General features: G+C 46.8%; 2 protein-coding genes across 9 annotated transcripts in view; one reads left to right on the forward strand and one right to left on the reverse strand.

Annotated features, from left to right (window-relative positions):
- Positions 1–27839, forward strand: part of LOC143997731 (uncharacterized) — a 253375-nt gene that overhangs the window by 170087 nt on the left and 55449 nt on the right. The window lies entirely within an intron of this gene.
- LOC143997727 (ALS2 C-terminal-like protein) overlaps positions 1–27839 on the reverse strand; it is a 197452-nt gene that overhangs the window by 65891 nt on the left and 103722 nt on the right. For all 4 annotated transcript variants that reach the window (XM_077493510.1, XM_077493511.1, XM_077493508.1 and 1 more), the window contains exons 5-9: positions 21283–21348; positions 17499–17661; positions 13747–13875; positions 11348–11467; positions 670–743 (exon numbers count right to left, since the gene is read on the reverse strand). In XM_077493510.1, coding sequence (XP_077349636.1) covers positions 670–743; positions 11348–11467; positions 13747–13875; positions 17499–17661; positions 21283–21348 — 552 coding nt within the window. The remainder of the gene's footprint in view (positions 1–669; positions 744–11347; positions 11468–13746; positions 13876–17498; positions 17662–21282; positions 21349–27839) is intronic.

Below are 27839 nucleotides of genomic sequence, written 5' to 3' on the forward strand. Positions count from 1 at the left end.
ACATCACCCATGGAAACACCCTGAGGAGCTTTATATTAGCGGTCTATATCAGATTGGCTACATTGTATCTCCTCCTTTAATCCCAGCTTTCCTTACTAATCCTGGAAAACCTCACCCAAGGAAATGCCCCGAGGAGCGCTATATTGTTCGTATATATATATATATATATATATATATATATATGAGTATATATCAGATTGGCTACAATGTATCTCCTCCTTTAATCACAAATTTCCTTGCCAACCCTGGAAAATACCACCTAAAGAAACACCCAAAGTTACACTATGCTGTTCATCTATATCAGACAGGCTGCAAAGAATCTCCTTCTTTGATCCCAACTTTCATTACCAACCATGGGAAACATCACCCAAGGAAACACCCTGAGGAGCTCTATATTGTCTATACCATATTGGTTACATTGCTCATCCATCTTTAATACTTCCTAACCAAGCCTAAAAAACATCACCTAAGGAAACACCCTAAGGAACTCCATATTGTCCACCTACTGTATATCACATAGGCTACATTGTATCTCCTTCTTTAATCCAATTTTTTTTTTTGCCGGCCCTGGAAAATACCACTCGAGGAAATGTTTTGGAAACAATCCTCCAAAATAAATAGTTCACAGCCACCCAATGAATAATTTTTCCAATAATTTTTTCTCCTTACTTGTTGGGATCAGATTTTTGCTTTGTTGTGTCCACCCAAACCGTCTTCAGGTCATACAGGTACGTGTCGTTCCCCTTAACAAAAAGAAGAGAGAGAAGGAGGTCTTTTGAAGTTAGGACAGCAGAAACTAATAACCTAAGTGTACAACGCTATGAAGGACTGGGTTTACTCGCACAAGGATGCACAGGTGCTCCATGAATCTGTGTGCAGGCAGTCCCATTCATGTCTCTGCATGGACACCCATTTTGGTGCGGGTGTGTGTCCCCAAACTCACCCTGTCTGTTTTTGGGGACACACGCCTGCGTGCTCCTCCACCCGCACAAATTTAAAATTTGGTGTCCATGCAGCTGCTGCATCCCAATACATATGAATGAGACTGCCTGCCCTGGAATGCATGGAACACCTGTCCATCCCATGCAGGCAAATACGGCACTTTGCACAGAAGAACACTTACTTATGCCCGTGTGAACGAGCCCTTAAAGCGCTATTGAACGCAAACTCATAATTTACTATATTGCAGCTTACCAATCAGATGTAGTGGCTGCAGTACGTCACAAGGGGCGGGCTCTCTGGGTGACGTCATTGGATGGCCACGCTCTATGGTTATATAAGAGATGCCAGACAGCGGGTGACAACACAACGGAGGAAGACAGCCACAGAAGAAGAGCGGCTCGGAGAGAAGACGGCAGCGGGAGAAGATGGCAGTGGGAGAAGATGGCAGCGGGAGAAGATGGCAGCGGGAGAAGACGGCAACGGGAGAAGACGGCAACGGGAGAAGACGGCAACGGGAGAAGACGGCAACGGGAGAAGATGGCTCGGAGAGGAGACGGCAGTGGGAGAAGATGGCTCAGGGAGAAGACGGCAGCGGGAGAAGATGGCAGTGGGAGAAGATGGCAGCGGGAGAAGATGGCAGCGGGAGAAGACGGCAACGGGAGAAGACGGCAACGGGAGAAGATGGCTCGGAGAGGAGACGGCAGTGGGAGAAGATGGCTCAGGGAGAAGACGGCAGCGGGAGAAGATGGCAGTGGGAGAAGATGGCAGCGGGAGAAGATGGCAGCGGGAGAAGACGGCAACGGGAGAAGACGGCAACGGGAGAAGACGGCAACGGGAGAAGACGGCAACGGGAGAAGACGGCAACGGGAGAAGATGGCTCGGAGAGGAGACGGCAGTGGGAGAAGATGGCTCAGGGAGAAGACGGCAGCGGGAGAAGATGGCTCGGAGAGAAGACAACAGTGGGAGAAGACGGCTCAGGGAGAAGTCGGCAGCGGGAGAAGTTGACTCGGGGAGAAGTCGGCAGCGGGAGAAGTCGGCAGCGGGAGAAGTCGGCAGCGGGAGAAGATGGCAGCGGGAGAAGATGGCAGCGGGAGAAGACGGCAGTGGGAGAAGACGGTAGCGGGAGAAGACGGCAGCGGGAAAAGACGGCTCGGGGAGAAGATGACGGCTCGGGGAGAAGACGACGGCTCGGGGAGAAAACGGCTCAGAACTATTTTTTTTAATATAGGACTTTTCAAAAACCAACTCTTGTTTTTTTTACATTTCACTGCTTTTTGGGATGAATGGGTAGGGGTACGATGTACCCAATACCCTTTCACATGGGGGGGCTGGGATCTAGGGGGGCTTCCAGATTTCAGTAAACCCCCTCCAGCAGATCCCCACAACCACTGGCCAGGGTTGGTGGAAAGAGCCCCCCCCAAGTTGAGGGCATGTGTCCTGGTATGGTTCAAAGAGGGGGGCGCTTGCTCGTCCCCTCCCTTTCCTGACCTGCTGGGCTGCATGCTTGGATAAGGGTCTGATATCAATTTGGGGAGGACACCACGCCATTTAAAAAAAGATTTGGTGGGGGGGGGGGGGGCTTCCCCCCAGAATCCATACGAGACCCAAAGGGATGGGCCTGGTATGGACACCACAGTTTGTTTTTTGTGTTTTTATTTTTTATTTTTGCCGGCAATTTAAATTTTTCACATTTAGCTGTCAGTTGACGACTCATCGGTTGTTAAGGAAGTGGCGGCCGGCTTCCCAGTTCCATCCTTGGCAATATGCAGTGTTTTAAACAGAAAAAAAAAAAATCCAAAACACAGACATCTCAAGTCTCCCACAAATCGCGGGAGACTCCCGCATTCGGATGCCGACTCACGGACACCCGCGAGCGTCGGGCAATCTCCCTTCCCGGTGTTATCAAATAGACAGCACCCCTGGTTTCCCTCTAGACGTGCACTTCTCCATTCCTGCCACTGGGTGCTGGTTGTATATGCAGGTGAATTGGAATGTGATTTTAGAGCATCCCCAGTTTGCTCTACCCGAGGCGGACTGTTCTTCATGACCTACCTACACCCCAAGGTATGCCATTGTTTGCTAAACAGGGGCGGACTGACAACTCATGGGGCCCCCGGGCAATAGGAGAAGATTATGGGGCCCCCGGGCAATAGATTATGGGGACACACAGTATACACACACAGACACAATATACACACATAGAATACTCATACACACACTGAAAAGGTACTGGAGAGGCGGGGCAGCTATAATCTTGGTATTTTTTAAAAAAGAACAGATTTTTAAATACTGTCCCTGGTTTTATTGAGGCTGGCAACCCTGATGGGGCCCCTTAGTGTCAAGGGGCCCTCGGGCAGTGCCTGAGTGCCCGAATGGTCAGTCCGCCCCTGTTGCTAATGTATATTGCAAATAGAAGTTTTCATTAGATTATGCCAAAAGTCTTTAAAATATTTGATGTTACAATGGCAGTCCTAGCGGATTCCTCTGTGAAGAGCCGGGTGCTGGGGATATGGCAGGAGAACTTACCATAATATGACATTATACATTTTATTGCAAATTTAACTTGAAGTTTCCATGTTCCAGCACTTACAGTTTTGCACTTTCCCTTCTCTCTGATGCAGACAGGACTCATTCAAAAAACATTAATGCCACGTAAACACACGAGCGGACCTGCCAACTGTCGGCATTTCCGACGGAAAGATTTAGAACATGTTCTATATCCGAGTCCATTGGAAATGCCGACAGAAAAAGTCTGATGGAGCATAAACACGCGGTCGAAGTATCTGACTTTTTCTGTCGGGAAGTCCGGCTGTGTCTACGCGGGCATTAGTGTGCTTTCAAACAGAGGCATTGGGGGGTATCGGCGGTAAAGTTCTGCTATTTTTACCGTCGTTTTAGCGGCGTTATTCGGCCGCTAGCGGGGTGATTTTAACCCCCACTAGTGGGCGAAAAAGGGTTAAAACCGCCCACAAAGCGCTGCTGCAGCGGCGCTTTGCCGGCGCTGCCCATTGATTTCAATGGGCAGGGGTGCTTTAGGAGCGTTGTATACATCGCTGCAAAAGATGCTGCTTGCAGGACTTTTCTTTACTGTCCTGCAAGCGCACCGCTCCAGTGGGAAATCTCTCGGGCTCTCACACTGGAGACACAGGAGAGGTGCTACATTTAGCGCTATAGCACCTATAAAGTGCCTCAGTGTGAAAGCAGCCTTACTAGTAAGACCCCTTTCACACTACCGATCCGTTCAGGTCCGCCTGTCAGTTTTTCAGGCGGACCTGAACGGATGGTCCATAGAGCTCTATGGAGCGTCGGATGTCAGCAGTGACATGTGCGCTGACATCCGACCCGCTCCAATCCGAAAAAGCGTGACGGAGGAAAAAGCTATTTTTCCATTCGTCATCGGATCGGGTGACGACGGACAATGCGGTCCGTCGTCACCCGATCTTCCATAGGGGAGAGCGGCGCTGTGACAGGTCCGTCCCTGCGCAGTGTGCAGAGACAGACCTGTCATCTTCCTGCTCACCGGAGATCGATCCGGCGATCCCCGCTGAGCAAGTGGATATCCACGGGGCGGATCAGCATTGATCCCCCGTGTGAAAGGACCCTTAAAAAAAGAAAAATACGAGACACAGAATGCCTATGTATGTCAAAAATTGCAAACTTTAACCACTTAAGGACCAGCCACGTTTTGAGATTTTGTGTTTACATGTTTAAAACTGTTTTTTTTTTTTTGCTAGAAAATGATTTAGAACCTCCAAACATTGTTTTTTTTTTTAAATAACACCCTAGAGAATGAAATGGCGGTCGTTTCAATACTTTTTTTCACACCGTATTTGCGCAGCGGTCTTACAAGCGCACTTTTTTGGGGGAAAAAATTCACTTTTTTTTAATAAAAAAATAAGACAGCAGTAAAATTAGCCCAATTATTTATTTTTTTATATTGTGAAAGATAATGTTACGCCGAGTAAATTGATACCCAACATGTCACGCTTCAAAATTGCGCCCCGCTCGTGGAATGGGGACAAACGCTTGCCCTTAAAAATCTCAATAGGGGACGTTTAAAAAATTCTACAGGTTGCAGGTTTTGAGTAAAGCCCCATACACACTATCAGTTTTTCTGCTGAGTTTTTCCTTCAGATTTACCAAAACCATATAATATGAGATCAAACCTGAGGAGTTTCAATTTGTATGCAATCAGGCCGGCCCTCGCACTACATGGTTTTGGTAAACCTGAAGGAAAAATTCTGCAGAAAAACTGATAGTGTGTATGGGGCTTTACACAGGAGGTCCAGGGCTAGAATTATTGCTCTCGCTCTACCGATCTCGGCGATACCTCACATGTGTGGTTTGACTGCCATTTTAATATGCGGGCGCTACTCACGTATGCGTTCGCTTCTGCGAGCGAGTTCGGCGGGACGGGGTGCGTTTAAAAAAAAAATTAGTATTATTATTTATTTTACCTTTTATTTTTTATTTTTACACTGTTTAAAAAAAAAAAAAAAGTCACTTTTAGTCTTAATTACAAGGAATGTAAACATCCCTTGTAATAGAAAAAAAGCATGACAGGTCCTCTTAAATATGAGATCTGGGGGGTCAGAAAGTCCTCACATCTCATATTTAGACTAAAATGCTCTAAAAAAAAAAAAAAAAAAGTTGTAATGTAAAAAAATCATTTAAAAATTGTCCCTTTAAGAGCTGTGGACGGGAGTGACGTTTTGACATTGCTTCCGGCCAGCAATTGTATGGAGACGGGTGGGGGGGCCATCTTCCCCTCACTCGTCTCCATACTGAGCCATCAAGAGGACGCGATCGCCTCCGCCGCTGCCGATAGCTCCGATAGCGAATCCGCCGCAGGGACCACTTTTATCTTGTAGCGGACCGCCTGCTGAAGAAGGGCATACCGGGGTTATGGCAGCTAGCTGCTACCATAACAATGATATCCTCCTTCAAGCAGTAAAACTGCGGCGGGTGGTCCGTAAGTGGTTAATTGGTACTGATCAGGCTGCATTTAATTGGGGAGGGGGCAGCGCATCACCTCCCTGAAATGAGTTTTTGCAGGTTGGGATGTCTGAAAACACATCAAAAATCGCATCACAAACACAACACTTGAATTTCTGGTGCGATTCTATTGAAGTCTATTACACGCAAAACGTAGATAAAAAAAGTCCCCGACCCTTTCCAAAAAACGCACCGGTCATAAAACGCATAGCTGTCAACATATACCATAGTAAACCATGTTAAAAATGATCTACAATGCATTTCTGCAAACTGCAAAACACACACACAAAAAAAAAAACACGCATAGGTGTGAACCTAGGGTAAGCGTCTTGTCTCAGCCCTGTAACTACAAGACAGCTTTAAAATAGAAAAACGACAGACTTACTGGTTGGATCACCAGATTAAAATAATGGAAAGAACCTACAAAATTAGAAAACAGAATGCAGCCGTCACGTCCAAGCATTGGTAAGCTGTAATATAATAAATATTTGCTTTTTGGATGTAATACCGCTTTAAGTATAAAGAGTTACAGGGCCAGCGACTGTCATTTACACCATCTGGGGACGGCTCAGGAATTTGCACTTGACTCCGATTACTGGATAGAATGTTCTAATTAGAATTGTTAGAAAGGCGTTTGTTTTTTTGTACACAATGCAGTAACTTTACAGTAAGTGCTTTAAAAGGGGTTTTCCGTCTTGTTTTGACATAATCTACACTCCAGGATTTTTTGTGTCTTTAGTTTCCTTGACTTTTACATGATCCTTCCTGATCAATGACTTACCCCCCTGGCTGCGGACCAGTTTGTACTGCATGTATACAATCAGTGGTGTAACTAGAACCTTCAGGGCTCAGGTGCAAGAAACCATGAAAGACCCCCCCCCCCCCCCCCGACCCCAGGCTTGGGTCCTTCCCTCTGAGCACAGTTTTCTATGTTTAATTTATGAATGGACACAGTCAGCGAACCGGTACGGATCACTGTCTCTATTTATTCAGACAAGGAAGGGGCCAGTAAACGACACATTTACCAACCCTTTCCCCGCTCTCCATCCTGATATACCCCCCGCAGCAGCCGGCTGGAGAGGGGGCAGGGGGGGGGGCAGGAGAGCACACAGGGGACAAAAGAAACACAGGGCGCACCGACCGAGTGCAATATCCTAAGATCAAATATTTATTAAATTAAAAGTGATAAGTATTATACTCATAAAATGACTATTGCATATAAGCTCATCTCAAAATCCAGCACAGTTCAATCCATAATTCATCAACTCGTGTGACAGAAAATGAAGATCCAGTAGGCTGACGCATTTCGAGCACTAGCCACTTCCTCAGAGCCCACAGGGGAGGCAACAGAAAGAAGCTGAATAAGAGGAGAGATGGGGAGGGCTGCATATAGAGGAACCATTGAAAAATGTATATACTGCGCTGTGAAAATCAACTGTTTTGCAACCTGGCAGCCAACACTGCTATAGACAAAGAGCATGTAAATGAAAACGAAAAAGTGTAGCGCTATGTTGCAATATATAAATACAAATACATATGAAACATAAATGTATATAAGGGGCTAAATATCAACTGTAAGCGGGTCCACCAGAAAAAGGAAAACAGAAAGGAAAAGTTCAGTATTGATATTCTGGTGACTGTTCCACGGCCACTCTCCAAAGTGTGAATTCAATTACAGTCCAAGTGAAACCGTATTCCAATAGACCGGTGTAGAAATTCAACTATTAGTAAGACCCTTTAGGATAGGAAAAACACCACCACCACCGTAATTATGGGGGGAGGCTTACCGGATGATATTGACTTAGCGGGGCTAACGCCTCCCAAGTCACAATAGGCTTGTTTGGTTAAATCAACCTAGTAAGGATGGCAGGTCCTCCATCTCATCTCCGGTATCAAAACGTCAGACCATCGGTGGCAAGTAGTTAATCATTTCCAGAAACCTCAAACGGAAGGCAGAAAATTTAAGCAGAACAAGATCGGCCTATAAACATATGAAAAGCGATGTCTGCCTGAAGGATCACCCGACGACTTTGTTAGACGAAACGCGTCGGGTGGACCTTCCTGCAGACAGCCTCTCTAAGTCAACATCATCCGGTAAGCCTCCCCCCATAATTACGGTGGTGGTGTTTTCCCTATCCTAAAGGGTCTTACTAATAGTTGGATTTCTACACCTGTCTGTTAGAATACGGTTTCACTTGGACTGTAATTGAATTCACACTTTGGAGAGTGGCCGTGGAACAGTCACCAGAATATCAATACTGAACTTTTCCTTTCCGTTATCCTTTTTTCTAGTGCACTCACTTATCACTTACGGTTGATATTTAGCACCTTATATACATTTATGTTTCATATGTATTTGTATTTATATATTGCAACATAGCGCTACACTTTTCCTTTTGCTTCCTTCTGCAGCCTCACAATGCCCATGGGAGGAAGAGGAGGAGAAGTGTGAATTCAGCGGCTGCAGGAGGAAAGTGATCCCTTCCTCTATATGCAGCTGCCCCCGCCGCTCCCCCTATCCAGGTGGGGCCCCCCTGTACATACCTGACCACCCAAACCAGTAAGCCCTGTGTTTCTTTTTTTCCCCTGTGTGCTCTCCTGTCCCCCCTCCCCCTTGTCCCCTCTCCAGCCGGCTACTGCGGGGGGATGTGTCAGGATGGAGAGCGGGGAAGGGGTCGGTAAATGTGTAATTTACTGGCCCCTTCCTTGTCTGAATAAATAATCAGTGATCCATACCGATCACTGATTCTGTAAATTCATATGGCCGGGTTGCAATTGCGACCCCTGTAGGTACCCCCTGTATACAATCCCTTATGCAGGATCCTGACAGACTAGTATGAAGGGTTGAATTACATTACGTTGCCACGATTGTTAACCTGCAGGAAACATTTTTGTTTTACTGCTGAGGAAAGGAATACATTTTTGCTACATTGTTACAATTTTATGTCAATTACTTACCTGGATTAACCTCTGTGTATATATACGGTAATTGCAGCAGATAGAGAATACTGACAAGTTAATATTTTATGTTTACTGATCAGTTGACAATCTTAGGTGCTTATATGCTCATTCTAGGTTCTTTATATAATAATAACAGCTTAACTCGCTGGAATTGCTCTTTGTAGAAATATGTCATAAGAACAAATTGTTGTTCCTCCCGTCCCTGGAATGTCTTGTGTAGTCTGTAGACATAATTGGCCTCCACATATTCTGGGTCAAAGTTGAGCTGATGAGGTGCTTCAAAATGACAGAAGTGAAAGTCTTTGGTAATTGTCTGTGTGTTGCTTGTGGAAATTCTAGAAAGTGGAACTAAACCTAACGTTTAGGTGCTGCCTGAGCTGCCTGAGCTGGTATATTTTCATTGGAGGGGAGCCACGCTACGTCTTCTGCAATAATACAAACTTACCTGCCCGTTGTCGGCTTTCCACCAAATGTGCAACTCAGCCTGCATTCCTCGAACAGGAATGGCTGACCCCTGTGAGCACATGAGGGATGATACCATCTCCCACCGGTCAATCAAGAGGCCAAAAACCCTGCACCCCAGGAGAAGACAGCAGCACCCGAGATGAAGATGACAGCACCCAAAGGGGGAGATGACAGCACCCGAGATGAAGATGACAGCACCCAAGGGGAAGATGACAGCACCTGAGGAGAAGATGACAGCACCCGAGGTGACGATGGCAGCAGCTAAAGGAGAAGACGGCAGCAGCTGAGGAGAAGACGGCAGCAGCTGAGGAGAAGACGGCAGCAGCCGAGGAGAAGACGGCAGCAGCCGAGGAGAAGAAGGCAGCAGCCGAGGAGAAGACGGCAGCAGCCGAGGAGAAGACGGCAGCAGCCAAGGAGAAGATGGCAGCACCCGAGGATAAGAAGACTACAGCAGCCAAGGAGAAGATGGCAGCACCCGAGGTGAAGATGGCAGCACCCAAGGTGAAGATGGCAGCACCCAAGGTGAAGATGGCAGCACCCAAGGTGAAGACGGCAGCAGCCGAGGAGAAGATGGCAGCACCCGAGGTGAAGACGGCAGCAGCCGAGGAGAAGACTACAGCAGCCAAGGAGAAGATGGCAGCACCCGAGGAGAAGATGGCAGCAGCCAAGGAGAAGACGGCAGCACCCAAGCATAAGACAACGGCAGCTGAGGAGAAGACGACAGCAGCCAAGTTGAAGGCGGCAGCGCCCAAGGAGAAAACGACAGCAGCTGAGGAGAAAACGACAGCAGCCGAGGAGAAGGAGGACAGCAGCCAAGGAGAAGACGGCAGCAGCCGAGGAGAAGACGACAGCAGCCAAAGTTGAAGGCGGCAGCACCCGAGAAGACGGGAGCGCCCAAGGAGAAAACGACAGCAGCCGAGGAGAAGACGGCAGCAGCCGAGGAGAAGATGACAGCAGCCAAAGTTGAAGGCGGCAGCACCCGAGAAGATGGGAGTGCCCGAGGAGAAGACAGCAGCGCCCAAGGAGAAGACGGCAGCAGCCGAGGAGAAGACGGCAGCAGCCGAGGAGAAGGCATAATAATCCAGATACAGTTTGTAAGGGCGCTCTGAACTTCAGGACCAAGCAAAAACAGATTTTTTTATGAACCAGAAAGTCTATAATAGGGTATCTTCCCCACTGAGGGCTGCACTTATGGAGAGAAGCAATCTCTGAATAGGAAACAGAAAAACAAAGAAAAGGCGCCTCTAAGTGTAGAATTAAAAGCTGTTTAATATCCCCAAAAAGGGTTAAAAACACAGAGGAGAAGACGGCAGCAGCCAAAGGGGGAGATGAAAGCAGCTGAAGAGAAGATGGCAGCATCAGAGGAGAAGGATGGCAGCAGCTGAGGAAGGATGTAACCGCCGCATCACGTGGAGGTGATTATACTGGGGGGCTTTAGGTCGGCTTTTAAGGGGATGTTTGGATATGTAAAATGTTTATAATTTAGGAGGTCCTACATGACAACTGTCCAGGATTGGCCTACATTTCTCCTATTGATTTGGCAATAACTTTGCCATTATGTAAGATAACTGTTTTAGTTAATAAAAAAAAAGTGTTACTTTTGATAAAAACATTTTATTCTATATTTTCTCTTTAAAATGATACTAAACACACCAAATATTGATTGGATTTGGATTTCTCTTCTGTTCACTTACTTACAATTTTGGTAATTGAAAAATAAACACTTCTATTTCTGAAAGCATTCCTCATTTACAGTTTTTTTAACACATGCCTAAAATTTTTGCACAGTCCTGTATATACACGTTGTATACACCCCAGGGTAATGCAGCCTCCATAGTCACCCCAGGAAAAGAGAAGATCCCCTTTAACTCGCCCTGTCACCGTGACACCCCTTAGATTGCTGTTTTGTCACCGTGACACCCCTTAGATTGCCGTTTCTTTTAAAAGGGGAAAACCCTTTTTAATTTTCTATTAGCCGGCATACCTGCAGGAAGACGAGGTAATCGTTGAAGAGGAGGACCCGGTCGTATCGGCTGGAGGTGACAGTTACCGGGACACTGCGACTGTCTTCTTGTAGTCGGCGTTCAGGTGTGCACAGAGCGGCCTGCAAGACAACATCCCCCATCATATCACACGGGTCATACAGAGGGTCCGACTTCTACTACCATCCTCAATCCCCATCAATTAGTTACCAAATCATTAGCTGATGAATAATTAATTGTTTTTTGTAAAGAGGTAAGGGGAGAAGAGCGGGGATGAGAAAGGAAAAGAGAGGCGATGAGGAAGGAAAAGGAGATGAGAACGGAAAAGAGAGGAGATGAGAACGGAAAAGAGAGGAGATAAGAAAGGAAAAGAGAGGAGAAAGGAAAGCAAAAGGGGGGAGAGAAAAAGAGAGGAGAAAGGAGAGAAAAAGTGGATAAAGGAGAGGAAAAGAGGAGAGAGGAAGAGAGAGGAGAAAGGAGAATAAAATAGTTGAGGAAAGGACCGGAAAAGTGAGGAGAGGATAAAAGAGGATAGGAGAAAGGAAAGCAAAAAAGGGAGGAGAGAAAAATAGAGGAGAAAGGAGAGGAAAGGTGAGTAAAGGACCAAAAGCGCTGAGCAAACTGTTGGCGCTATATAAAACCTGTATAATAATAAAGGAGAACAAAAAGATAGGGGGAGGAAAGGAGTGGAAAAAGAAGAGGAAAAGAGAGAATAAAGGAGAAGAAATTAGGAGAAAGGGAGAGGAAAAAAAAGGGAGGATGAAACGATGAGAGGAGAAAAGAAAGGAGAGGAAAATAGAGGGGAAGATAACAGAGGAAAGAAAAAGGAGAGGAAAAGAAGAGAGGATGAAAAAGAGGAGGGAAGAAAAGAGTAGAGGAGAAAGAAGAGGAAAAGAGAGGAGAGGAGAAAGAAGAGGAAAAGGGGGGAGGTAGAGAGGAGTGGAGAAAGGAGGAGAGGATAACAGAGGAGAGGAAAATGGAGGAGAGGATGCAAAGAGGTGAGGAGAAAAGAGAATGGAAGAAAATAGAGGAGATAAGAAAGGAGAGGAAAAGAGAATAGAGGATGCAAAGAGGAGAGGAGAAAATAAAAAGAGGAGAGGAAAAGAGAGGAGAAAGGAGAGTTAAAGAGAGGAGAGGATGCAAAAGGTGAGGAGAGGAGAAAAGAGAAGAAAGGAGGAGAGGTGAAATGAGAGGAGAGAAAAAGAGGAGAAATGAGAGGAAAAGAGAGGAGAGGAAAAGTGAGTAAAGGAGAACAAAAAGGTAGGAGAAAGGAAAGGTGTGGAGAAAGAAGAGGAGAAAGGAGAATAAAAGAGAGGTGAGGAAAGGACCGGAAAAGAGGGGAGAGGAGAAAAGAGGATGGGAGAAAGGAAAGCAAAAGGGAGGAGAGAAAAAGAGAGGAGAAAGGAAAGGAAAAGAGGAGAAAGGAGAAGAAAGAAGGAGAGGAAAAGAGAGGTGAAATGAGAGGATAGGAAAAGAGGAAAATGAGAGGAAAAGAGGAGAGGAGAAATGAGAAGAAAAGAGGAGAGGAGAAATGAGAGGAAAAGAGAAGAGAAAGAAGAAGAGGAAAAGAGAGGAGAGGATGGGAAGTGAAGCAAGAGTAATGTGGGAAAGAGAGATGAGGCTCAGAGAGGAGATACGTTTATATACAAAGAATGAAGAATATATCTGGGAAGGGAAGAGAAGAGGATGAATGGAGGTCATACAATGAATTGGGATAACTACAAATGTTATTCTGGGATGTCTCCAGCACTAGAATCATCTTTCTGGTACAAAACTTTTTTTTTAATTTGGTGTTACAAACATGAAGGAATGCAAATGTAATGCAAACAAAATATTTAGCAAAAAATAAATAAAAAGAAGTGTTAGGGAAAGAAGGGCATGAAGTCGTTGATGATCACTAGGGGGTAATAAGGGGGTAAGATGTAAAAGTTTTTTTGTTCATTTCCTTTTTCTATACGGAGTAATAACAATAGTAATTTTGGTTCTGTGCGGTCAGACTGGGGCTCGGTGTATCCTCGGAGAAGGCGGATCTCCCGGTGTAACCATCAGAGTTCTATGACAGTTCTATCACACAGAGATCCCAATACAGAATGTTGGCAGTTTCACAGGGAGAGCTATGATAAGTTTGACAGTTCAATCCCTAGGAGAAGAGAGGAGGATAAGAGAATGACAGAAGAGGAGAGGGAGGTAAGAGGATAAGAGGGGCACAGGGAAGGAAGGAAGTGACAATATACAGAGAAGAGAGGATGAGAACAGAGGAAAGGAGATTGGTAGGAAGATGAACAAAATGAAAATGGAGGAGAGTAATGGAGAGGAGAGGGAAGATAAAGGAGAAGAGGAAGAGAAGCGGATGGAGCAGTTGATAGACAAGCTGTATTGTGACGCGTTACGTCCCGCATACCGTCAATTTTTTGGACAATGTAGTCCACAGGTTCTTCGTCACCGAGGCCTCATCCAGACACTGACTGATATAAGACTGGAGGCTCACATACACTTCCAGAGCTTTCCATAGAGGGGCCACACCGGCATCCTGGAGAAAAAATCATCATGTATGAATTATGATTCCTTCAAAGGGATTGCGAGCAACAGCGCCTTGTAAAAGTATTCATACCCCTTGAAAATTTCCCACATTTTGTTATGTTGCAACCAAAAACGTAAATATAAATAATTAATTTTTTTGGTTATACTATATATTCCAAGTAATGCACATCCCCACATTTTGTCATGTTATAACCAAAAGGGTAAATGTATTTTATTGGGATTTTATGTGAAAGACCAACACAACCTCCGCCCCGGTCTCAAGTCTTTTGCAGACTCTAAGGCCGCGTACACACGGGCGGACTGTTCGCCCAACTTTGTCCGCTGAACAGTGTTTGGGCGGATAGTCCGCTCGTGTGTGGGCTTTCAGCGGACAGTTTCAGCGGACAGTTGGACGGACAAGGTTTTTCGGAAATTCCGAAAAACTGTCCGCTGAAACCTTGTTTCAGCGAACAGTCCGCCCGTGTGTAGGCTTGTTCGTCAAACAAAGTTGCGCGCATGCTCAGAAAGGATTTTCACGCCGAAAGCTATAATGCAGTGTATAGGACGTCGTATTTTTCGTCCCGTCGTACGTGCTGTTCACGTCATCGCGCACGGTTTCAGCAAACTGTTCGTACGTCGTGTGTGGGCATGTCCGTCCATGCTAATTTTGAGCGGACTGTTTGCTGAAACTGTTGGACGGACAAAGTTGGGCGAACAGTCCGCGCGTGTGTACGCGGCCTAACAGGTTTTCTTCTAAGATTGTCCTGTATTTGTCTCCATCCATCTTCCCATCAACTCTGACCGGCTTCCCTGTCCCTGCTGAAGAAAAGCATCCCCACCACATGATGCTGCCACCACCATGTCTCACGGTGGGGATGGAGTATTCAGGGTGATGTGCAGTGTTAATTTTGCACCAAAAAGTAAAATTTTGGTCTCCTCTGACCAGATCACCTTCTTCCACATGTTTGCTGCCCCCTCCCCCACATGGCTTCTCACAAACTACAAACAGGACTTCTTATGACTTTCTTTCTCCAATGTCTTTCTTCTTGTCACTCTTCCATAAAGGGCAGATTTGTGGAGAGACGACTAATAGTTGTCCTGTGGACAGATTCTCCCCCCTGAGCTGTGGATCTCTGCAGCTCCTCCAGAGTTACCATGGACCTCTTGGCTGCTTCTCTGATGAATGCTCTCCTTGCCCGGCCTGGTCAGTTTAGGTGGACGGCCACGTCTTGGTAGGTTTGCAGTTGTGCCATACTCTTTCCATTTTCCGATGATGGATTGAACAGAGCTCCATGAGATGTTCAAAGCTTGGGAGAATTTATTATAACCTAACCCTGCTTTATACTTCTCCACAACTTTATCCCTGACCTGTCTGGTGTGTTCCTTGGCCTTCATGATGCTGTTTGTTCACTAAGGTTCTCTAACAAACCTCTGAGGGCTTCACAGAACAGCTGTATTTATACTGAGATTAAATGACACACAGGTGGACTCTATTTACTAATTGGGTAACATCTGAAGGCAATTGGTTCCTCTAGATATTAGTTAGGGGTATCAGAGTAAGGGGGGCTGAATACAAATGCACGGCACATTTTTTGTAAGAAAAATTGAAAACCATCTATTATTTTCCTTCCATTTCACAATTATGAGTCACTTTGTGTTGGTCTATCACATAAAATACATTTACGTTTTTGGTTGTAACATGACAAAATGTGGAGAATGTATAGGGGTATGAATACTTTTTCAAGGCACTGTATGTATACAAAGAGTCCGTGCTACCATTTCCAGAGGCCCTTTACTTGCATTTATCTGGCCTTTGGGGCAATATTTCAACAGTGGGGCATGATTCTCCCTCGCTGACACCAACAAAGGGGCACATTTCCTCCCAATAACACCAATGAAGGGGCATGATTCCCCCCACTGACACCAATGAAGGGGCACAACTCCTCCCAATGACACTAACAGTGGGGCATGATTCTTCCCACCTAATGAAACCAACGATGGGGCATGATTCTTCCCACCTAATAACACCAAGTGTGGGGCACAATTCCTTCCTCAGACACCAAAGAAGGGGTGTGGTTTACTCCCACTCATAGGTGCACACAGCCTATTGCATTAGGGTGTGAACCCCAAAAACGCAAAAACGTGTGTGTATGTGTATATATATATATATATATATATATATATATGGCAGTGGACAGGGTCAGTGGAATAGTAGATGGTTTCAGAGCAGAGGACGGTGTCAGTAGGGCAGTGGATGGCATCAGTAGGGAAGAAGCTGGTGTCAGTAGGACAGTGGATGGCGTCAGTAGGGAAAAGCTGGTGTCAGCAGGGCAGTGGATGGTGTCAGTAGGGAAGAAGCTGGTGTCAGTAGGACAGTGGATGGTGTCAGTAGGGAAGAAGCTGGTGTCAGCAGGGCAGTGGATGGTGTCAGTAGGGAAGAAGCTGGTGTCAGTAGGACAGTGGATGGTGTCAGTAGGGAAGAAGCTGGTGTCAGTAGGGCAGTGGATGGTGTCAGTAGGGAAGAAGCTGGTGTCAGTAGGACAGTGGATGGTGTCAGTAGGGAAGAAGCTGGTGTCAGTAGGGCAGTGGATGGTGTCAGTAGGGAAGAAGCTGGTGTCAGTAGGACAGTGGATGGTGTCAGTAGGGAAAAGCTGGTGTCAGCAGGGCAGTGGATGGTGTCAGTAGGGAAGAAGCTGGTGTCAGTAGGGATGAAGCTGGTGTCAGTAGGACAGTGGATGGTGTCAGTAGGGAAGAAGCTGGTGTCAGCAGGGCAGTGGATGGTGTCAGTAGGGATGAAGCTGGTGTCAGTAGGACAGTGGATGGTGTCAGTAGGGAAAAGCTGGTGTCAGTAGGACAGTGGATGGTGTCAGTAGGGAAGAAGCTGGTGTCAGTAGGGCAGTGGATGGCGTCAGTAGGGAAGAAGCTGGTGTCAGTAGGACAGTGGATGGTGTTTTTTATTATCTTATTTTTATTATTATTTTTAATTATTTTTTTTGCAATATTACTTTTTACTACTTTTTGCAATATAACTTTTTATCATTTATTTTTTATTTTTTTGGAGCCCCGTTGAGGGGCTTTGGTGCATTATTAGGAGTCCAAACAGACCCCTGATGTCTGACTTTTGAGACAGGGAAAGAAATTGAGGGCAGAGATTCCCCAGTCCCGTTTCTCTGCAGCCTCAGCAGCACTGGACGGTGAATGAATGGGAAGTGCTCTGTGCTGAGCGGCTTCCTGTTCATTCTCAATCTGAAGCACAGATTATAATGCTTCAGTTATAAATGAAAAGGAAGGGGGCGGTAAATGACATATTTACCAGCCCCTTCCCCCCACTCTCCATCCTGAAAGTATCTTGGGGCATGGGGGGGTGTGGACTGCAGGGGGGAATCTACATCGCATGGGGCGATTAGGGAGTGCCAGATGTGCACGCCCTAATTACCCCATGCGGTGTAGATTCCCCTTGCACACCCCCTGCACATGCCCATGCTCCCACTAATGCCGGGACATTTTATATTACTGCCATAGTCCAGCACCCCTGTTCTAGACAAAGCCGCGGGCTGGCAATGTCTCGGTCTGCTCCATAGGACTGGTGCCACAGTAACTTTCAATGCCCAGGCCATAAATACGGCACATTACCTTCTGAAGATTTTCATTCATCTTGGTCAGCTGGAAGCAGTATTGCTGGATGTGTCGGCGGAATGGCTCAGTTAGGACCTTCAGGAGCAGCATGTGGATGGGGGGCTCAGCATTTTCCTTAATGATCTGCGTCATGGCCTTTGTATTTGCCTTCCAGTGACCGCTACAAGGAGACAGATATAGACAGGGTTATAGACCACCCAAAAGTTGCCGGGAAAACGACAGGTCCCAACATTCCCCACCATTCTCAGGTACATTAAAGGCATTTGTGTCTTGTTCATTGTTCCACTTCCATTCCAACCTTGTCAATTTCAACAGGTAGAACGGGTGCAAGAGAGTGGATGATGAGCGGTGCGGGATCATAATCATAAATTATGATGAGCGTTGTTGCCACCTTAGGAAAGGAATTGTGTTATTGGGAGGAATCACCAGATGAAAAAAAAAAGGAAAAAAGCGATTAAGAAGAAAACCAAACGCTACAATGTAATCGCTTTGAGAACCTTGTGCTGTGTAACCTGTGTGTATCGGCAAAGCCGTGTGAAACTTGAAAACAGCACTTGCCCTACATAAGAGGTGTAATATAGCTTATAAAACACTTTTATGTGTGTAAAGCTCCTCAGTAGCTGCTGTATCTAGTCTTGTAGTTATAGATGTCTCTTAATTGCCAAAATACACAGTAAAAACTTGCACACCCTGCACTCTGTACACAACACACCCCTGAATGCTGCACTCTGTACATAGAGCACCCCCCAAAACCCTGCTCTCTGTATATAGGGCACCCCTAAACTCTGCACAACACCCCTGAACTCTGCACGCTGTACAAAGCACCCCCCCCGAACTCTGCATTTGGGACATAGCACACGCCCGAACTCTGCACTCGGGACATAGCACACCCCCGAACTCTGCACTCGGGACATAGCACACCTCCGAACTCCGCACTCGGGACATAGCACACCCCTGAACTCCGCACTCGGGACATAGCACACCCCTGAACTCTGTACAACACACACCCCTGCACTCTGTACAATGCACACCCCTGCACTCTGTACAATGCACACCCCTGCACTCTGTACAAAGTGCACCCCTGAACTCCACACTCTAAACAAAGTGCACCTCTGAACTCTGTACACAGCACACCCCTGAACTCTGCACATAACACACTCCAGAACTCTGTACAAAGTGCACCCCTGAACTCTGCACTCTGTACAAAGCGCACCCCTGAACACTGCACTCTAAACAAAGCGCACCCCTGAACTCTGTACACAGCACACCCCTGAACTCTGCACATAACACACTCCAGAACTCTGTACAAAGTGCACCCCTGAACTCTGCACTCTGTACAAAGCGCACCCCTGAACGTTGCACTCTAAACAAAGCGCACCCCTGAACTCTGCACATAACACACTCCAGAACTCTGTACAAAGTGCACCCCTGAACCCTGAACTCTGTACAAAGCAAACCTCTGAACTCTGCACTCTGTACATAGCACACCCCTGAACTCTGCACTCTGTACATAGCACACCCCTGAACTCTGCACTCTGTACATAGCACACTGCTGAACTCTGCACTGTACACAGTGCACCCAAAATACAACCGACCCTTTGAGGGCAACCATACTGCTGATGCGACCTACAATTAAATTAAGTTTGACACCCCTGCTTTAGCAATACCAGTTCCACATTAGGAAGTCCAGTGACCATAGGGTTCTGGAGTAAGAGATTGCTGGTAATATACAGGTATTGAGAACCTTCTTACACATAAGTGTCTTTTAAGCTTTATTGTTCTCTTTACATAGGGCTGCAGGAGCTCCTTTCCCATGATTTACCTAGTTTTGGCTCTGCAGAGACATTGGGAAGGTGTTGCTCATTACCTGTTGCCTTTGGAATTATCTTTGTGTCATTACTTTTGTGCATTTTTACCCACAGTGCTAACACTCTCTTAGGTCTCGTTTAGGTTAGTGGCAGCCCTTGACGGGTGGTTAGGAGGCAATATTTTGCTTTTTCTTTGCCTGTTTTAACCCTTAAAAGCCCACATCACTACACAACAAGCATTGGGCGCAGCTGCAGGGTGGTTGCGGCATGGCCTCAGTCACTCAAAGGGTTGCGTTCACTGGCTGTATTTCTCACTGAATGCAATTGGGGTATCATCTTTGCAGCCAGGCAGCAAACACGGTTCAGTAGCCTTTGCAGCTTAAGGGGGGCTGTCAGAGGGCAGTAAAACTAAAGCTCAAGTTTTCCACTACCAGGCCACTCGTGAACTAAGCCTTACATCTGAACAAAGTCATGTGATCACCATGTCATAATAGACCTGCCATGGCAATCCCTGTTGCTGCCCCCCCCCTTGCTGTCAAGTTGCGTAAATGCAGCATCTATTGCAGATGCTGCTGCCAAAAAACAGACCATCTGCCACAGTGTTTATAAACTATGTTCAGATACAAGATAGAGAGACACAATGTAACAGTGTTTATAATCATTGTTCACACAGTAGATAGAGAGATACAAATTAACATGGTTTATAAACATTGATCAGGCAGGAGATAGAGAAATACAAAGTAACATTGTTTATAAATATTGATCAGAGGGGTGATAGAGAGATACAAAGTAATATTGTTTATAAATATTGATCAGACGGGAGATAGAGAGATACAAAGTAACATTGTTTATAAATATTGATCAGAGGGGTGATAGAGAGATATAAAGTAACATTGTTTATAAACATTGATCAGAGGGGTGATAGAGAGATACAAAGTAACATTGTTTATAAACATTGATCAGAGGGGTGATAGAGAGATACAAAGTAACATTGTTTATAAATATTGATCAGACGGGAGATAGAGAGATACAAAGTAACATTGTTTATAAATATCAGATTGTATTGTATTTATTACGTTTTAGTCATCTGCAGATCAAAGGGATGCACTTCAATCTCCATATGATGTCAGGTAAAGCAACCCAACAAGAAAAAACAAAACAAAACCCTCCTAAGCTATTATTTTTAAACAGATTTTTCGGTTTATTACTATTTGTATTATTATTACACTTTTTCAATTTTTTTAGTTTTCTTCTTAAAGACACGGATGAGCGAGTTTGGGGTGGAGGAACTTGACTGGTCCTGCACCTCAACACAATAGAACACCTTTGGGATGAATTAGAGCGGGGACTCCGAGCCAGGCCTTCTCATCTAACATCAGTGCCTGACCTCACAAATGCTCTTCTGGAAGAATGGTCAAACATTCCCATAGACACATCTCCTAAACCTTGTGGACGGCCTTCCCAGAAGAGGTGAAGCTGTTATAGCTGCAAAGGGCGGAGCCAACTCAATATTGAACCCTACGGACTAAGACTGGGATGCCGTAAAAGTTAATGTGCGTGTAAAGGCATGTGTCCCAATACTTATGATAATATAGCGTATATGAAAGGTGAAAGGGTTATTGCCCATTGTAGCCCTAAAGTTCACCAAAAATCACTTTGATTTCATCCTGACTTATTGACTCATGGACTTCCAAAGTATTTGGCCGAATGGCTAGGCAAAAACTCACAATTTTGTTCCTTGGTAAATGAAGGCAAGCTTCCCAAATCACTCTTCAGAAGAAATTACAATAAAGTGTTTATGAAAATCTTAAGCCGGTGTGGTGTAATCAGCACAAGCGGATGTTCCCCTTGAGGCTGTCAGAATCCCCCTCCCAAGGGCAACAGATTGACCGCTGTCCAAGTACCCAATCTGGAGAATTCTGCTAAAATAAATGCCACTTAGAATTAATAACACCTCAGAATTAGAGGCTTACCTTCCCTGCTTTGCCGATTTCTCAAACCCTTTGATCACCACATAACTTGTGACGGCTACAAAATATCTAAAACCAGAAAAACAAAACAAAACAGGTTACTAAAAAGACAAAAAAAAAAAAAAGACATTGTTATGGTAATCGGGAACTGGGGGAATGTGTTATGTTAAAACATCTAGAGCAGCATTTATCAGTCACAGCACCCTTCAAAAGTGTGCAAAATCTCAAGTCCCCCCCCCCCCCCCTGGTCTAAAAAAATATTACCAGTGGGAAACCCGAGCCTGGGACAATGCACACAACCACCTTGACAACCTTTTTTGTCACATCAGAGGTCCCCCATCACACCAAAGGTCCGCCATGACATCTGAAGTCCCTCCGCCTCACCCCTCATCACATCAGAGGACCCCCCCCAGCACATCGGAGGACCTCCTATCACATCAGACGAACCCCAGCACATCAGAGGTCCCCCATCATATCAGAGGACCCCCCATCACACCAGAGGTCCTCCAACATATCATAGGACCCCCATCACATCAGAGGACCCCCCATCACACCAGAGGTCCTCCAACATATCATAGGACCCCCATCACATCAGAGGACCCCCCCATCACACCAGAGGTCCTCCAACATATCATAGGACCCCCATCACATCAGAGGACCCCCCATCACACCAGAGGTCCTCCAACATATCATAGGACCCCCATCACATCAGAGGACCCCCCCATCACACCAGAGGTCCTCCAACATATCATAGGACCCCCATCACATCAGAGGACCCCCCATCACACCAGAGGTCCTCCAACATATCATAGGACTCCCATCACATCAGAGGCCCCCCATCACATCAGAAGGCCCCCCATCACATCAGAAGGCCCCCCATCACATCAGCGGTCCCCCCATCACATCTTAGGTCCCCCCATCATATCAGAGGACCCCCCCATCACACCAGAGGTGACCCATTATATCAGAGGTCCCCCCATCACACCAGAGGTCCCCTCATCATATCAGAGGACCCCCATCACATCATAGGACTCCCATCACATCAGAGGTCCCCCCATCATATCAGTGGACCCCCCATCACACCAGAGTTCCCCCATTATATCAGAGGTACTTCATCACATCAGAGGACCCCCCATCACACCAAAGATCCGCCATGACATCTGAAGTCCCCCCGCCCCACCCCTCATCACATCAGAGGACCCCCCCAGCACATCAGAGGACCTCCCATCACATCAGACGACCCCCATCACACCAGAGGTCCCTCATCATATCAGAGGACCCCCCCATCATACCAGAGGTCCCCCATCACATCATAGGACCCCCATCATATCAGAGGTCACATAGGAAGCCCCTCATCATATCAGAGGACCTCCCATAAGATAATAGGGGATCTTCTGATATGATGGGCAACCTATTATGTTATGGGAGGTCCTCTGATATGATGGGGGGACCTCTGATGTGATGGGGGGACCTATTATGTGATAGGTCACCCATCATATCAGAAGACTCCCTATCACATAATAGGTCCCCCCATCACATCAGAGGACCGCCCATCACATCAGAGGACCCCCCATCACATCAGAGGCCCCCCCTACATATAAGAAGCCCCTCATCATATCAGAGGACCTCCCATCACATAATAGGTCCCCCATCATATCAGAAGACCCCCTATCACATAATAGGTCCCCCATCACATCAGAGCCCCCCCCATCACATCAAAAGACTCCACATCACATAATAGGTCCCCCATCACACCAGAGGTCCCCCCATAACATCAGAGGACCCCCTATCACATCAGAGGCCCCCCATCACATCAGAGGTCCCTCCATCACATCAGAGGTCCCCCCATCACATCAGAGGGCCCCCCATCACATCAGAGGTCCCTCCATCACATCAGAGGTCCCCCCATCACATCTTAGGTCCCCCCATCATATCAGAGGACCCCCATCACACCAGAGGTGACCCATTATATCAGAGGTCCCCCATCACACCAGAGGTCCCCCCATCACACCAGAGGTCCCCACATCATATCAGAGGACCCCCATCACATCATAGGACTCCCATCACATCAGAGGTCCCCCCATCATATCAGTGGACCCCCCATCAGACCAGAGTTCCCCCATTATATAAGAGGTCCCCCATCACACCAGAGGTCCCCCATCACACCAAAGATCCACCATGAAATCTGAAGTCCCCCCGCCCCACCCCTCATCACATCAGAGGACCCCCCAGCACATCAGAGGACCTCCCATCACATCAGACGACCCCCATAACACCAGAGGTCCCTCATCATATCAGAGGACCCCCCCATCATACCAGAGGTCCCCCATCACATCATAGGACCCCCATCATATCAGAGGTCACATAGGAAGCCCCTCATCATATCAGAGGACCTCCCATAAGATAAAAGGGGGTCTTCTGATATGATGGGCGACCTATTACGTTATGGGAGGTCCTCTGATATGATGGGGGGACCTCTGATGTGATGGAGGACCTATTATGTGATAGGGAATCTTCTGATATGATGGGTGACCTATCACATAATAGGTCCCCCCATCACATCAGAGGTCCCCCCATCACACCAAAGATCCACCATGACATCTGAAGTCCCCCCGCCCCACCCCTCATCACATCAGAGGACCCCCCCCAGCACATCAGAGGACTTCCCATCACATCAGACGACCCCCATAACACCAGAGGTCCCTCATCATATCAGAGGACCCCCCCATCATACCAGAGGTCCCCCATCACATCATAGGACCCCCATCATATCAGAGGTCACATAGGAAGCCCCTCATCATATCAGAGGACCTCCCATAAGATAATAGGGGGTCTTCTGATATGATGGGCGACCTATTACGTTATGGGAGGTCCTCTGATATGATGGGGGGACCTCTGATGTGATGGGTGACCTATCACATAATAGGTCCCCCCATCACATCAGAGGTCCCCCCATCACATCAGAGGACCCCCCCATCACATCAGAGGACCCCCAACATATAAGAAGCCCCTCATCATATCAGAGGACCTCCTATCACATAATAGGTCCCCCATCATATCAGAAGACCCCCTATCACATAATAGGTCCCCCATCACATCAGAGCCCCCCCCCCCCCCATCATATCAGAAGACCCCACATAGTTATTAAATCTGATTTAGATTCATTTGGGGCTCATTCACATTCTACTTTGCCGTACAATGCATGTTGCTTGATACAGCAACACAAAGTGCTGTGGTGATAATCATTTTTAATGGCACCCCAACACATTGCTACAATATTGGGCAAACACGCACACTGGGGTCCACCGTGCTGAAAAAAAGGATTTGTTTATTTTTTTATGTGTGGTGCCAGCCCATCGCAAATGCCTTAACGTATTGTGTTAACAGGGGCTTAAGGGTTTTTGTTTTTTTAGACAAGTGCTGCAACTGACAATACAGCGGGTAAAATAAGTACTGAATACGTCACAGTTTTTCTAGGTAAATATATTTCTAAAGGTGCTATCGATATGAAATGTTCACCACATGTTGGAAACAACCCGTATCAATCCATGCATACAAAGACACCAAAACAAATACATTCAGAAATGGAGTTCTGTGTAATAAAATGGAAGGACACAGGGAGAAAGTATTGACCACATGAAGAAAGGGAGGTGCAAAAAAGACATGGAAAGCCCAGACACCATCTATCAGTAATTAGAAAGCAATCCTGCCCCTTGTCAATGTAAATTAATATCAGCCGGTTCAGTCTCACCTGATGGCCTATACAAAGGTGTCTCATTACCAAGGTGTCACACAAGAAACATCTCATGATGGTTAAAAGCAAAGAGCTCGCTCAAGACCTTCACAACCTTATTGTTGCAAAACATAATGATGGCATTGGTTGCAGAAGGATTTCTAAGCTTCTGAATGTACCAGTGAGCACTGTTGGGGCCATAATCCAGAAGTGGAAAGAACATCATTTCACCATAAACCGGCCACGACCAGGTGCTCCTCGCAAGATTTCTGACAGAGGAGTGAAAATAATTATCAGAAGAGTAGTCCAAAAGCCAAGGACCACTTCTTCAGAAAGACCTGGATTTAACAGGTACAATAACTAATGCACTCACCCGCCATGGCCTGTGTGCACGCTCACCACGCAAGACTCCATTGCTGAAGAAAAAGCACGGTGAAACTTGTTTAACCCGCTTAACGACCAGAAGAATTTGCCCCCTTAATGACCAGGCCATATTTTGCGATATGGCACTGCATCGCTTTAACTGACAATTTGCGCGGACGTGCGATGCTGTACCCAAACAAAATTGACATATTTTTTTTCCCACAAATAGGGATTTCATTTGGTGGTAGCTGATCACCTCTGCGGTTTTTATTTTTTGCGCTATAAAAAAAGAGTGACAATTTAAAATAAAATTTTTTTTTTTTTTTTTTACTTTTTGCTATAATAAATATCCCCCAAAAAAAATATATATAAATTAAAAAAAGTATTCAACAGTTTAGGCCGATATATACTCTTCTACGTCTTTTTGGCAATAGGCGTATATTGATTAGTTTGCACAAAAGTTACCGCGTCTACAAGCTATGGGATAGATTTAGGGACTTTTATTTATTTTTATTGTTTTTACCTTTTAATGGTGGCGATCTGCGATTTTTAGCGGGACTGCAACATTGCGGCAAACAAATCTCACCCCAAAGGACACTTTTTGGGGACCAGTGACATTATTACATTGATCAGTGCTATAAAAATGCACTGATCAATGAAGGGTTTAACACTAGGGGGTGATCGAGGGGTTAAGTGTGTTCCCTCAGCGTGTTGCCAGGGACATGGCAGAGACCACTGGGAACAGAAGATCTCTGACATGTCCCCTGTCAGAATGGGGATTTGCCTTGTTTACAAAGGCAGTTTCCCGTTCTGCCTCTGTAATAGGCGATCGTGGGTCGCCGGCGGACATCTAGTCTGCCCGACCCGCGAACACGCACCTGCAGCTGGTGTGAGCCCGCAACTGCGTGAGCCGCCGGCGTTACGGTGATTCGTGCATGACAGCTGACCTGTCGGCTGGTTGATGTGGTGGAGATTTCACTACACAATCAATCTCACCTGCGCTAATACGCGCCCTTTCAGTATAATGCATCTGGGATTTTAATCCATGTCTCCTGCATTTCCCCAGCATGAACCGACGTGACCACAGCTTACGTCCTCATCTCAGCACGACTGCCTGCTGACAGGGGCGGATCCGGAGGGGAGGGCAATGGAGCAATTTCCCCCTCCAAGAATATGGCCAGCGGATGACAGCGCGTCCGGTTCCACGAGTGCCAGCACGGCCGGTTCCACGGGTGCCAGCGTGGCCGGTTCCGCGGATGACTGCGCTGAGTGGACGGGTGGGGGGGGGGGCAGCTGGGCGGCTTAGGAGGGCTGCTGGCCAATCAGGAAGCCAGCGGGCAGGGGAGCAGGGAGATGACATCTCTCACTGCCCTGCATCCCTCCAGTTCCGCCCTCACTGTGCAGGAAGCTGTGTGCAGCAGAGAGATTACATCATCTCTCTGCTGCCTATCTTCACTCTGGGACTCAACAAAAGAACACCTTAGCAGAAAAGTGACACAGTAGGTGACAATCTGCAATGTGTGGCAGGCTACGTGGCAAGTGGCAATCCACAATGTGTGGCAGACTACATGGCAAGTGGCAATCCGCAATGTGTGGCAGGTGACGTGGCAAGTGACAATCCGCAATGTGTGGCAGGCTACGTGGCAAGTGGCAATCCACAATGTGTGGCAGACTACATAGCAAGTGGCAATCCGCAATGTGTGGCAGGTGACGTGGCAAGTGGCAATCCGCAATGTGTGGCAGGCGATGTGGCAAGTGACAATCCGCAATGTGTGGCAGGCTACGTGGCAAGTGGCAATCCGCAATGTGTGGCAGGCGATGTGGCAAGTGACAATCCGCAATGTGTGGCAGGCTACATGGCAAGTGGCAATGCGCAATGTGTGGCAGACTACATGGCAAGTGGCAATCCGCAATGTGTGGCAGGCTACGTGGCAAGTGGCAATCCACAATGTGTGGCAGGTGATGTGGCAAGTGACAATCCGAAATGTGTGGCAGGCTACGTGGCAAGTGACAATCCGCAATGTGTGGCTGGTGGCGTGGCAAGTGGCAATCCGCAATGTGTGGCAAGTGACAATCTGCAATGTGTGGCAGGCTATGTGGCAAGTGACAATCCGCAATGTGTGGCAGGTGACGTGACAATCCACAATGTGTGGCAGGCTACGTGGCAATCCGCATCTGGTGGCAGGTGATGTGGCAAGTGGCAATCCGCAATGTGTGGCAGGCTACATGGCAATCCGCATCTGGTGGCAGGTGACGTGGCAATCCGCAATGTGTGGCAGGCGACATGGCACGTGACAATCCGCAATGTGTGGCAGGCAATGTGGCAAGTGACAAACCCGCAATGTGTGGCAAACTACGTAACAAGTGGCAATCTGCAATGTGTGGCAGGCGACGTGGCAAGTGGCAATCCGCAATGTGTGGCAGGTGACGTGGCCAGTAACAATCCACATTTGGTGACAAGTGA

Source organism: Lithobates pipiens, unplaced genomic scaffold, assembly GCF_037356315.1.
Source record: "Lithobates pipiens isolate NorthernLeopardFrog02 unplaced genomic scaffold, aLitPip1_a1.2 Scaffold_19, whole genome shotgun sequence".
Classification (NCBI taxonomy): Eukaryota; Metazoa; Chordata; class Amphibia; order Anura; family Ranidae; genus Lithobates; species Lithobates pipiens.